At 37.4% G+C, this 13,547-nt stretch overlaps 1 protein-coding gene across 9 annotated transcripts in view; it reads left to right on the top strand.

Moving 5' to 3' along the window:
* Positions 1-13,547, top strand: part of CWF19L2 (CWF19 like cell cycle control factor 2) — a 166,228-nt gene that overhangs the window by 52,270 nt on the left and 100,411 nt on the right. For all 9 annotated transcript variants that reach the window (XR_012423663.1, XR_012423665.1, XR_010580985.2 and 6 more), the window contains 2 exons: positions 10,297-10,413; positions 12,986-13,123. Coding sequence is in view for 4 of the 9 variants with exons in the window: in XM_074015143.1 (XP_073871244.1) it covers positions 10,297-10,413; positions 12,986-13,123 (255 nt within the window). In the remaining 5 variants the exon portion in view is untranslated. The remainder of the gene's footprint in view (positions 1-10,296; positions 10,414-12,985; positions 13,124-13,547) is intronic.

Genomic DNA, 13,547 nt, shown 5'->3' with positions numbered 1-13,547 from the left:
GGTACTTGTGTGTAGGGAACAACTTGTGAACATAATTAGAGATAAAATAGAAATTATTCAAAAGCCATGAAAATACTAAGAATAGTAATAAGTGATTATGGAAATTTTAAAAGATAAAAGTTGAAACATGCTTTATGGCATTCAGTGATAACAAACTTGCAGGCTACCATCATGAACTCTGGAAGTTTGTAGACTACTGATAGGAAAATCTGATTTAGTAGGAGAGTTTTGCTTTATTTCCCAATGCTAGAAAGGCTTCCAAACATTTACACTTTTTAATAATAGCTTTGAATCAAAGCAGTGTATGCTTTTTCCTTTTCTTTTTAATCAACGTATTACATACAAGTAGCGCTAGGCCTGCCTATACCAAATAATAACGATGTCGTGAGCTCTTTCCAGACCTTCTTCCAATCCTGGTGGAAGCCACTTTGGTTCTTAGTTGTTTCTTTGCTTTACTTCTGTGTTTTTAAATTAAGTTATCTCTTGATCCAGTAAATAGACACTGTTAGGCCAAATAGTATTTTATAATTGCCTTTCTTTTATGTAAATAAACAAAATTTCTTAATTTGCATTGTTTTCTTCTTCTTTCTTCTTTCTTCTTCTTCTTCTTCTTCTTGTTTTTCTTCGTTTGTTTCATATTCTTTGCTAGTTTTTCTCTTACTTCCAGCAGCTTGTTAAAATATATCCCAATTCAGTCAGCAAGGAAGCTGAGGTCTGATTAGATTCCTTTGTACTGCAGTCTATAAACTTCCTCTTAGTAGAAAGCTGTGGCCATCCTAGGGCTCATCTCATTTGTTTCCCTTCTTTTAGGGATTACACTCCTCTAGAGGTCGATGTCTAAAAATGGTTGTTTCATGTATTTGTCCTGTTGTCTAGTTTTTTTAAACAGCAACAGGTTATACTGTTTTTTTTGTTAGTCCATCATGGCCTGAAATGAAAGTCAAGCATAGATATTTTAACAAAATAAGAGTACCAGGTCCTATTCTCTTCCCCTCATTGTTACCAACATGGATCTTGTGTAATACTATTAAGTAATTGCAGGTTTTAATCTTGTTTGTTATTAGGTAGTAGGAAAAATCAATAAAGTGATTTTGAATTAGTTTTATTAGCTAGATAATAATATAGAACCAAGACTGGCAGACTTTTGTAGAGATCAAATAGTAAATGTTTTAGATTTTGTGTGCTGTACAATCTGTGCCACAACGATTCAACTGTTATTGTATCATGAAGGCAGCCACAGATAACACATAAATGAATGAGCATGGTTGTGTTCCAATAAAACCTTATTTATGGACACTAAAATTAGAATTGCATAGAATTTTAATTTGTCATGAAATACTCTTGTTTTGATTTCCCCCCAGTCATTTAATAATGTAAAGACCATCCTCAGCTTATGGGCTGACAAAAAACCAGCACAAGACTGGAGTTGACCTGTGGCCCATAGTTTTTTGACATTGATACAGATTCTGTATTCATATTCTGTATTTTTTCTAATTCTGTGAAGACTGATGGTGGTATTCTGATGGGGATTGTGTTGAATTTGTAGATTGCTTTTGGCAGTATGGTCATTTTCACAGTATTGATTCTACTCACCCATGAGCGAGGGATGTGATTCCATTTCTTTGTGCCATCTGTGATTTCTTTCAGCGGTGTTTTGTAGTTTTCCTTGTAGAGGCCATTCGACTCTTTTGTTAGGTGTATTCCTAAGTATTGTATTTTTATTTTAATTTTTGCAGCTATTGTAAAAGGAGTTGAGTTCTTGATTTGATTCTCTGCTTGTTCACTGTTGGTGTGTAGAAGAGCTACTAATTTGTGTACATTAATCTTGTATCCAGAAACTTTGCTGAATTCATTTATCAGTTCTAGGAGCTTTCTGGAGGAGTCCTTAGGGTTTTCAAGGTAAACAATCATATTGTCAGCAAACAGTGACAGTTTGACTTCCTCTTTACCGATTTGGATGCCCTTTGTTTCTTTCTCTTGTCTGATTGCTCTGGCTAGAGCTTCCAGTACTGTGTTGAAGAGGAGTGGTGAGAGTGGGCATCCTTGTCTTGCTCCAGTTCTCAGAGGGAATGCTTTCAACTTTTCGCCTTTCAGTATTATGTTGGCTGTGGGTTTGTCATAGATGGCTTTTATTACGTTAAGGTATGTCCCTTGTATGCCGATTTTGCTGAGAGTTTTAATAATATAGGGATGCTGGATTTTGTCAAATACTTTTTCTGCATCTATTGAGATGATCATGTGATTTTTGTTTTTAATTCTCTTTATGTGGTGAATCACATTTATTGACTTGCGTATGTTAAACCATCCCTGCATCCCTGATATGAAACCCACTTGATCATGGTGCATTATCTTTTTGATATGTCATTGGATTCGGTTAGCTAGTATTTTGAATGTTAAGGATTTTAACATTTGTGTTCATCAAGGATATCAGTCTGTAGTTTTCTTTTTTGGTTATGTCCTTTCCTGGTTTTGGTATTAGGGTGATGCTGGCTTCACAGAATGAATTAGGGAGGGTTCCTTCTTTCTCTGTCTTGTGGAATAGTGTCAAAAGGATTGGTACCAATTCTTCTTTGAATGTCTGGTAGAATTAATCTGTGAATCCATCTGTTCCTGGACTTTTCTTTTGTTGTTAATTTTTAAATTACCATTTCAATCTCTGCTTGTTATTGGTCTGTTCAGGGTGTCTAATTCTTCCTGATTAAAGCTAGGAGGGTTGTATTTTTCCAGGAATTTATCCATCTCTTCTATGTACGTAAAAGTGTTCATAGTAGCTTTGAATGATCTTTTGTATTTCAGTGGTGTCAGTTGTAATGTCTCCTTTTTTGTTTCTTAGCAAGGTTATTTGGATTTTCTCTCTTCTTGGTTAATCTTGTAATAGTGTATCAATTTCATTTATCTTTTCAAAGAACCAACTTTTTGTTTCATTTATCTTTTGTGGTTTATTTGTTTCAATTTCATTTAGTTCTGCTCTGATCTTGGTTATTTCCTTTTTTCTGCTGGGTTTGGGTTTGGTTTGTTCTTTTTTCTCTAGTTCCTTGAGGTGTGACCTTAGAAAGTCACTTTGTGCTCTTTCAGACTTTTGATATAGGCGTTCAGGGCTATGAACTTTTCTCTTAAGCACTGCCTTTGCTGTATCCCAGAGATTTTGATAGGTTGTGTCATTATTGTCTTTCAGTTCAGAGAATTTTTAAATTTCCATCTTGATTTTGTTTTTGACCCAATGCTCGTTCAGGAGCAGGTTATTTAATTTCCATATATTTGCATGGTTTTGAAGGTTCCTTTTGGAGTTGATTTCCAGTTTTATTCCCCTGTGGTCTGAAAGAGTGCTTGATATAGTTTCAATTTTCTTAAATTTATTTAGGCTCATTTTATGGCCTATCAAATGCTCTATCTTGGAGACAGTTCCATGTGCTGTTGAATAGAATGTGTATTCTGCAGTTGTTGGATAAAATGTTCTGTATATATCTGTTAAATCCATAGTTTAAATTCGTTGTTTCTTTGTTGACTTTCTGTCTTGATGACCTATCTAGAGCTATCAGTGGAGTATTGAAGTCCCCCACTATTACTTTGTTGCTGTCTGTCTAATTTCTTAGGTCTGTTAGTAATTGTTTTATAAATTTGGGAGCGCCACTGTTGGGCACATATATGTCTGGGATTGTGATATTTTCCTGTTGGACAAGGCCTTTTACCATTATGTACTGTCCCTGTTTGTCTCTTTTAACTGCTGTTGCTTTAAAGTTTGTTTTGTCTGATATAAGAATAGCTACCCCTCCTTACTTTTGGTGTCCATTTGCATTTCCCACCCCTTTTTTTTTTAAGAGTATGTGAGTCCTTATGTGTTAGGTGAGTTTCCTGAAGGCAGTAGATAGTTGGTTGGTGAGTTCTTATCCATTCTGTGTTTCTGTATCTTTTAAGTGGAGCATTTAGGCCATTTACATTCATTCGATGTTAACATTGAAAGGTGAGGTACCATTGCTTTTCTCATGCTCTTTGTTGCCTGTGTACTTTTGTTTTTGTTTTTTCCTTTTAACTTGTATTTTTTATAGGTCCTGTGTGATTTATGCTTTAAAGAGGTTATGTTTTGATGTAAAAGATTTGTTTCAGGATTTAGAGCTGTTTTTAGCAAAAGGAACCTTCAAAACCATGCAAAAGGTTGTTTGGTAATGGTGTATTCTGTCAGCATTTGTTTGTCTGAAAACGGCTGTATCTTTCCTTCATATATCATGCTTAGTTTTGCTGGATATGAAATTCTTGGCTGATAAATTTTTTGTTTCAGGAAGACTGAAGATAGGTCTCCAATCCCTTCTAGCTTATAAGTTTTCTGCTGAGAAATCTGCTGTTGTTCTGATGGGTTTTCCTTTATAGGTTACCTGGTGCTTCTGTCTCACAGCTCTTAAGATTCTTTCCTTCGTCTTAACTTGGGATAACCTGATGACAGTGTGTCTAGGCAAAGATTTTTTGTGATTAATTTCCCAGTATTCCTTGTGCTTCTTGTATTTGACTGTCTTCGTCTCTCACAAGGCCGGGAAGGTTTTCCTTGATTATTCCACAAAACATATTTTCCGGGTTTTTAGAATTCTCTTCTTCCTCAGGTATACCGATTATTCTTAGGTTTGGTTGATTAACATAATCCCAGACTTTGGAGGCTTTGTTCATATTTTCTAATTTTTTTGTCTTTGTCTTAGTTGAATTGGGTTAATTTGAAGACCTTGTCTTCGAGCTCTGGATTTCTTTCTTTACTTGTTCAGTTTTATTGTTGAGACTTTCCAGAGCATTTCGCATTTCTAAAAGTGTGTCCAGAGTTTCCTGAATTTTTTATTGTGTTTTGTTTAAGCTGTCTATTTCCTTGAATATTTTTTCCTTCACTTCTTGTATCATTTTTCGAATTTTCTTGCATTGGGCTTCGCCTTTCTCAGGTCCCTCCCTGATTAGCTTAATAACTAACCTCCTGAATTCTTTTCCAGGGGGTTAGAAATCAGGGATTTCTTCTTGATTTGGATCCATTGCTGGTGAACTAGTGTGATTTTTGGGAGGCGTTGAAGAGCCTTGTTTTGTCATATTGCCAGGGTTGGTTTTCTGGTTCCTTCTCATTTGGGTAGGCTGTGTCAAAGGGAAGGTCTGGGGCTGAAGGCTATTTGAAGGCTATTGTTCAGATTCTTTGTCCCATGGGGTATTCCCTTGATGTGGTACTTTCCACCTTTTCCAATGGGTGTGGCTTCCTGTGACCCGGACTGCAGTGTTTGTTGTCTCTCTTCTGAGTCTAGCCACCCAGCAAGTCTACCAGGCTCGGGGCTGGTACAGGGGGTTTTCTGCACAGAGTCCTGTGATGTGAACTGTCTATGGGTCTCTCAGCCATGGGTACCACTGGTTGTTCTGGTGAATGTGACGGAGGGTGTAGTGAATTCCATGAGGGTTGTTAGCTTTGGTAGTTTAATGCTCCATTTTTGTGCTGGTTGGCCTCCTACCAGGAGGTGGCACTTTCCCGAGAGCATCAGCTGTAGTAGGGTGGAGAGGGACTAGTGGTAGGTGAGGCCCTAGAACTCACAAAATATGCCCTTTGTCTTCCACTACCCGAGTGGATAGGGAACGACCATCAGGTGGGGATGGGGCTAGGCCTGAGCTCAGACTCTCCGTGGGCACATCTTGCTGGGCTGCTGTCGGGGATGGGATGAGATTCCCAGGTCACTGGAGCTGTGTTACCTAGGAGGATTATGGCTGCCTCTGCTGAGTCATGCAGGTTGTCAGCGAAGTGGGGGAAAGCTGGCAGTCACAGGCCTCACCCAGCTCCCACGCACACTGAAGGGCCGGTCTCACCTGCACTGTGCTCCCACCCGCACTGTGCTCCCACCAACAGCGCGGAGTCTGTTTCCAGGCTGAGGGCAAGATGGTCTTGAAAACTTACCCGAGGATATCTGCCTCCCAGCTGCGAGAGAAAAGGGCTTTAGTTCTTCCCCTGCCTGTGAAGTCTGTACACAAGATTTGTGCCCTCCCGAGTTCTGGCCAGGAGGCTTCTCACCCTGTTCAAATGGTTACAAAGTTCAGCTAGATACTTCCTTTTCCCTGTGGAGTTTTACCCCCTGCTCCTCTGGCCACCCTCCTGTTGGATCCCTTGGTGCTAGGCAGGAACGGGCTGTTTGGGGACCCAGCAAGCTCCCAGGGCCTTTCTCCTCCTTCCTCTACCCCTGTATTTTGCTTGGCCTCTAACTTGACTTAGCTCCAAGTGAAGTCGAAAACTTATCCTGAAAACAACTTCAGCTTCTCCAGTGGGGTGTGTGTTCAGGAGGAAGTGTGTTCCCACTTCCACAGTTGGAGCACTCACAGTATTTGGGGTGTCTCTCAGGTCCTGCAGGAGCAGTCTGCTTCCTTCAGAGGGTCTGTGGGTCCTCTTGGGATTGCTGGTTTGTTCTGCAGTCGATCTGGAGCTAAAATTCACAGTGCAAGCCCCTGCATGCTGCTCTGTCCAGAGCTACAATCTGGTCTTGCTTGTGACTGAATCCTCAATTTTTTATTACTGTAAAAATGATATGCACTTGTGGGAGAAATTTATGATCTCACAAATATGATAGATACCAACAGGGAAGGTTTATTCTGGTTATGTTAGCAAATTGATTTTGTAGCTTTATATGAAGTGTTTTGTTTTCTCTTTTCTTCCTTTAAAATAAGAATCCATGATTTTTGTCAGCCAGAAGGCTCTTTTATGGATTAATGAGTAAATGATCCCAGAGCATTTTGGGATTTGTTAATTAAAGTGTTCGTATAAAATGCTTTAATAAATTATCAGTTTTGATGTTTTTAAAATATAAAGTCCTCCAGAGCAAACTGTAATTGTTGGGGATAATTTAAAAACCTGGAGCATTTGGCATTCTTATGAAAATGGAAAGAGTTTATAAATGCTTTTTAGTTATATCAAGAAGTGCTTCTGGTTTCTTTTGAGATAAATTGCAGAATTACATGGATGATGAAAATGTTTTTGCATATTTTCTGTGTAGAGTGAACTTCTCATTTCTGTCTTGTATTTTAATGCCATGTAGATGGTTAGATGCACTCTGTCTTGGGTACCCAAAATAGAACAACTTGGGGTCTTACGTATTGGCAGTCCTAAGGAACAGAAAGTTTGCAAAGGGAGGAAAGAAGGAGCTCACTGAAGGGGAGAGTGGGTTAGTTTTGGGGTGCAGTTAATCCATCTGAGGCGCCAGCTTGTTAGTGACATTTATCAAGCATTTATTGAATTCCCATTATTGTTTGACACTGTGACAGGTCCTATAGGTACCAAGTAGTGTATAGCTTAGTCTTTGTCCTGCAAAGAGAGATAAATATAAGTAGACAAATAGTTACTGAAAATATTACAGTCTAGGAACATACATGTGCCGAAAATTATTGGGAACAGAGCATTGGCTGTGACTAAATTCTTAATTTCCTAGTTGAGCAAGAAGGGGTAATTGTTCTGTGCAGAGGAAATACAATTTACAGTATGTTTACAAAAATTACAAGGAACTAGAAAAGTCTAGGGCCAGAATTTGAAGGCTTTGTATACTGTGTGAAAATGGTTTACCTTTATTTCACTATTTAGACTGTGATGTAGGATCAGGGTTGTTTATATATATTTTAAAATTTTACAGACCATGATAGATTAATAGTTTTATAAAATACAATAAAAAGTAATCATAGAAAAATGAAATATTTTCTATGAAATAAAGTCCCAAGTTTTTATTTAGATTGAACCAACATAAAATGATTCTTACGATTCTTGTATTTGTCTGTTTTCATGCTGCTGATAAAGACATACTTGAGACTGGGCAATTTGCAAAAGAAAGAGGTTTAATTGAACCTACAGTTTCACATGGCTGGGGAGGCCTCACAATCATGGCTGAAGGCAAGGAGGAGCAAGTCACATCTTATGTGGATGGCAGCAGGGAAAGAGAGAGCTTGTGCAGAGAAACTCCCGTTTTTAAAACCATCAGATCTCGTGAGATCCATTCACTATCACAAGAACAGCACAGGAAAGACTTGCCCCCATGATTCAGTCATCTCCCACCGGGCCCCTCGTACAACACGTGGAAATAATGGGAGCTACAAGAAGAGATTTGGGTGGGGACATGGAGACAAACCGTATCACTTCTATACAGTTTTTATAAAACACTCAGTTTCTGTAGTTACCTTATCATGGATTAGTAACAAATATTTAATGTCTAGTAACTCTTGGACTTGTGATGGCCTGTGGGCCATACTTGCAGTGTTGTTGATCTTCCGGTGATAAATGGTCCCTGCAGAGTTTTAAGCAAAGAATAGCATGATTGTATTTGTTTTTCACACGGTGAATTATTTTGCAATATGGGTGATAATTAGGTTTCAGGCTGAAGGGCTGGAAACCAAGGAACCCTGGAATCATCAGTATTTGAGGGATAGCTGGAAATGGAGGAGACAGTGAAGGTGACTTTGTTTATATTAATAATTCACCTGGGGAGTAGTTTCACCACTAGGCCATAAGCTTATAGAAGGCAGGGGTTATATTTCTTTTAGCTCCTAAGATTAAATAGACATTTCAGAAATATTTGATGAATGAATGGATAAATGGATGAATTAATAAATGAATGAATGTGTCCGAGAGGTAAAGGCAGAACCAGGAGGGAGTAGAGTGTTTAAAACTGGAATAAGAGGAATTTCAGGAGAGAGAATGTAATAAACAGAACCAAATGCTTTCAAATCAGGGAAGATGACAATTTAATAATTATGTATTAGACTTAGTAATTTGAAAGTCCTTAGGGAAGAGACCAGCTTTATCAGTGGGGTAAAGTTAGAAGCCACATTATAATGTGTTGCCTATCTCTACTATCTGGTAAGGGAGTGAGTAGAAAGATCTTTTAAAAGATGGCACTTCATTAATTAATGTTCATTTATTTATTGAGGAAGAAAAGTAATGATAATCTTTTGTATCAGTTTAGTATTGTGTGTGAATGTGAGATCAGTAATAGGTATATATTATTTTTCTTCCATTTCAGCAGGGAAACTAACATCTATTAAATGGAATTGGGTTTGATTTTTTCTATATTTGATTCCGATTGAGAAGAAAACTAAAATGTGAATAGTTTGCTTGGTCTTGTTTCCAATGGATTTTTAATGAATTCATTCCTTAATATTATTTTTGTTTTTAATTTTTAAAAAATAGATTCAGGGGTTGCCTATGCAGGTTTGTTGCAGGGATATATTGCATAATGATGAGGTTTGGGCTTCTGTTTTACCCGTCACCTGAATAGTAAACATTGTTCCCAATAAATAATTTTTTCTATCATTACTCCCTTTCCATCCTCCCTGCTTTTGGAGACTGCAGTGTCTCTTATTTCCCTCTTTATGTCCATGTGTACCCATTGTTTAGTTCCCACTTTTAAGTGAGAACATACAGTATTTGATCACTTAGGATAATTGCCTGTAGCTCCATCCATGCTGCTGTGCAAGACGTTTCTTTTTTTGGTGATTGTGTGGTATTCCATGGCATATATACACCACATTTTCTCTATTCAATCATCCGTTAATGGACACTTTAGTTGATTCCATGACTTGGCTATTGTGAATAGTGCTGTGATAAACATACAAGTGCAGGTGTCTTTTTGATATAACAATTTCTTTACCTTTGTCATTCTCTAATATTCTTTATTGATTATTAGAATCCCTCCAATCACATTCCATTTCCATCAGAGAATAAAATTTACTCTTATTCTGTACTGTGCAAGGCTTATATTTGTCCAAAAGTTTGTAGGAAAAATATTATGGCTTGAAAGTATGTGAGATATAATTCCTTCTGAAGAGTCAGAAAACTGAATAGCATTTGAAGGCTGTTAATAGAAAGAATAGAAGTTACGGGTAGTTTCATTATATTTGCTAATTTAGCAAGTTTGTCTTTAGTTGCTTTATTCTTATAATCAAATTTTAATAGGATCTTTAAATTTAAAAAACATTACATCTGCTGTATAAGTGATGGGCATTCTCATACAATGCCGCATGGACTGTTGATACTTCGTCATCTTTTAACATTGTCTAGATGAAAACTTTATTTGAAATTTTCTTCTCTTGGTTACTTTTTAAAAAATACTAAAATAAACATTGGGTATTTTTCATTCTTTCCCCAAATGATTATGTTCATTTTATAGTATAGAGAGGAATGAAAATCCAGGAGATTTAAGGCAATCCACAGTATTATGTGGAAATGTTAATCATTTTAATGCTTTTTTTTGTTATTAAATAAAAACGTTCAGCATTCTTCACAATAATTTCAATAGTTATCTCTAAATCTTTTTATAGAATGAAGACCAGCAAGAAGTAATCCTTGTCAGAACAGATCAGTCTGGAAGAGTATGGCCTGTGAACACACCCGGAAAATCTCTGGAATCACAAGGAGGAAGAAGAAAGAGACAGATGGTATGTTTAACATATGTCTTTGTTTATTAATTCAGAATTCCTTCTTTCCCTTGGGGCTTTCTTCATATCAGATTACAAAATATTTTCTGAAAAGTAACTTTTGAATGCCAATATTGGAAGGTAGTAAATGATGTTGTTCTTACTTTTATTCTTAGTTATATCTTTTTGCCTTTTACAGAATGGAAAGTAATCCGACTGTGTTTTTTCAAATAGTTGTTAACATTGAATGTTTAAGGCAATTTTAATTTTAGTTTACATTTCTTTGATGTTGTTTTCAGCTGCTTTTGGCATACTTGCTATAGCTCTTAGGGAAAACTTTGGTCTCCCAGAGCTGTTACTAGTATTAGACAGCTAACTTGAGACCTGGTGATGGGGTGATGGGGTACACAATAATGGTTTAATTATGTAGGTGTCATAATCCTTTATAAAGCTAATTTTCTTTTCCATTTTCCAACTCTAGTAATTAGTTTTTAGCACTACCTTGAGGCTCTTGAGATGGCAAAAACAACATATTCAGCTTTCCCAAATTAGGTTTTTTATTTTAAATTTGGAAGATCAGACAAGTGATAATTGCATATACAAAAGAACTGTTCATTCAGAATATTTCTGTCAAATGTTTATTTTTTGCCTGTTCAGTGCCTGTGTTGCTAGAGAGTCTTAATTAATTCATTCAACAGATAGAAGTGGGATAGATATGTCTTCTAATGTAATGGGAGGAATTTGGTGGTTGGAGAGGTGGTACAGGAGGAGAATAGTAAAGGTTTGAATTATATGAAATGGTGGAACTGACTAGGGATCCATAAATGCATTGTCAGAAGGCATCGAGGGCCCTTTTTGAGTTGCATATTACTTAACAATTTAGGTATAGGAGTAAAGAAGGTAGACACTTTCACAAGTAAAGTTTGTTCTTTGAGTATGATGAAAAGACAAGAGGGCCAGAAATTAAGTGTCTGGAGCCAGGGGGTGATTGAAGTCAAGGGATATGAGGTTTAAGCTAGTAAAGACAAGAATAGTAATGTTGGGAAATATAGTTGCACCCCTGTTCCAAAGATCTCAAAGAAGTTAAAGATGAGGTTTTATTTGGATAAGGGAATGTGAGAGCAGCATTAGAAAGATTTGATTTGGGAGGAAATAAATAGTATTTTTCTGTTCTACACCAGGGTATGGAACCAACTGATAGGAACATCTGGGACTGAATTAGATGGAGACCAGAATATCAGCTTTGCTTTTGATAAAGCTGTTTACAGAACAAGGGTTTAATAATTAGAAGTTGGTGTCTTAGTTCGGGCTACTATAACATAGACTGGATGGCTTAAACAACAAAAATTTGTTTCTCACAGTTCTGGAGACTGAGAAGTCCAAGATGAGGGTGCTGGCAGCTTCATTGTCTGATTAGGGCATGCTTCTGGGTTTGTAGATGATAGTCTTCTTGTATAATCAAATGACAGAAAAGAGAGAGAGAGAGAACAAACGCTCATGTCTTTTAATAGAGGTACTGTATTAGTCAGGGTTCCCTAGAGGGACAGAACTAAGAGGATAGATGCATATATGAAGGGGAGTTTATTAAGGAGTGTTGACTCACGTAATCACAAGGTAAAGTCCTACATAGGCCATCTGCAAGCTGAGGAGCAAAGAAGATAGTCCAAGTCCCAAAACCTCAAAAGTAGGGAAGCCAACAGTGCAGCCTTCAGTCTGTGGCCAAAGGCCCAAGAATCCCTGGCAAACCATTGGTGTAAGTCCAAGAGTCCAAAAACTGAAGAACTTTGAGTCTGATGTTTGAGGGCAGGAAGCATCCAGCATGAGAGAAAGATGAAGGCCGGAAGACTCAGCGAGTCAAGTTCTTTCAGCGTCTTCTGGCCACCCTGGCAGCTGATTAGATGGTCACCCACGCTGAGGGTGGGTCTGCCTCTCCACTAACTGCCAGTCCACTAACTCAAATGTTAATCTCCTTTGGCAATACCCTCACAGACACACCCAGGAACAATACTTTGCATCCTTCAGTCCAATCAAGTTGACACTCAGTATTAACCATCACAGGTTCTGATCCCATTTCTGAGTACTTCATGCTCATAGCCCAGTTACTTCCCAAAGACCTTGCGTCTTAATACCTTCTTATTGAGATTTCAACATGTAAATTTTGGGGCAACATAATCATTAAATTCATAGCAGTGGATTTGCTAATACTTCACCTCTGTTTTTGATATACTTACTCCATCTCTGGATAACTTCAGTCTTCCCACCACAGTGGTAAGGAATTTTAACTATAAGGAGAAGAAGAGCAGAAAAGAGAGAAGAAGGGGTAAAGCAGTTTTGCTCTTTCATCAAAACTCATAAAGCAGTTAATATCATGCTTCCATCCCCAGGGAAGAGGAGAGTAAAGAGGCAGAAGTAGGGAGTGTAATTCTAATGGAAGTTTTTTCACAAGGAAGCTGGCAGACTAGGGATAAACTGGAAGGAAAGGTTGTGATTACATAGTGGAATTTTTACATTTAACATCAGATTTTTATGTAATCCATTAAATGCTTCAGAGACTCATGTTTTCATTAAATTAATAATGTTCATTTTGTCATAGATTTCAACCCATGAGGAAAAAGAAAGGGTCAGATACTTTCATGATGATGATAATCTAAGCCTAACTGATTTGGTCAAAAATGAAAAGATGGGAACAGCAGAAAATCAAAACAAGCTCTTTATGAGAATGGCATCTAAGGTAAGATATATTCCTAGGATACCTCTGAATTTTGAGAAGCTGGTTATTCAATGTAACAGGGATCTGCTTTTTGGAGAGATCCGATTCTCTCTAATCTTGGTTCATTTTATTAAATTAAATCCTTTGTAAGACTTATTAGAAACATGCATTTTGGAATTGATCTGGTTGAGAAATAGACATTTGAAATTTTGTTTTTAAATATAGACTATGGTTTATTTCTTTAATGCATTCTGTGGAGATTTTAATTATACATTTGATCTACCATTTAAGAGAAAATTTTAAGCGAGAGTTAATGATTGACAGTGCGCGGATAGTTAGGTTACCACTCCGTCTTGTCTTAACGTTCCTCCAGTTCTTCATAATTGTGCCATGAAGAGGTAGAAGAAAATATTTGCACTGGGCCAGGCGCGGTGGCTCACGCCTG

Source organism: Macaca fascicularis, chromosome 14 (genome assembly GCF_037993035.2).
Source record: "Macaca fascicularis isolate 582-1 chromosome 14, T2T-MFA8v1.1".
NCBI classification, from domain to species: domain Eukaryota; kingdom Metazoa; phylum Chordata; class Mammalia; order Primates; family Cercopithecidae; genus Macaca; species Macaca fascicularis.
This window is presented reverse-complemented; position numbering and strand designations above follow the sequence as displayed.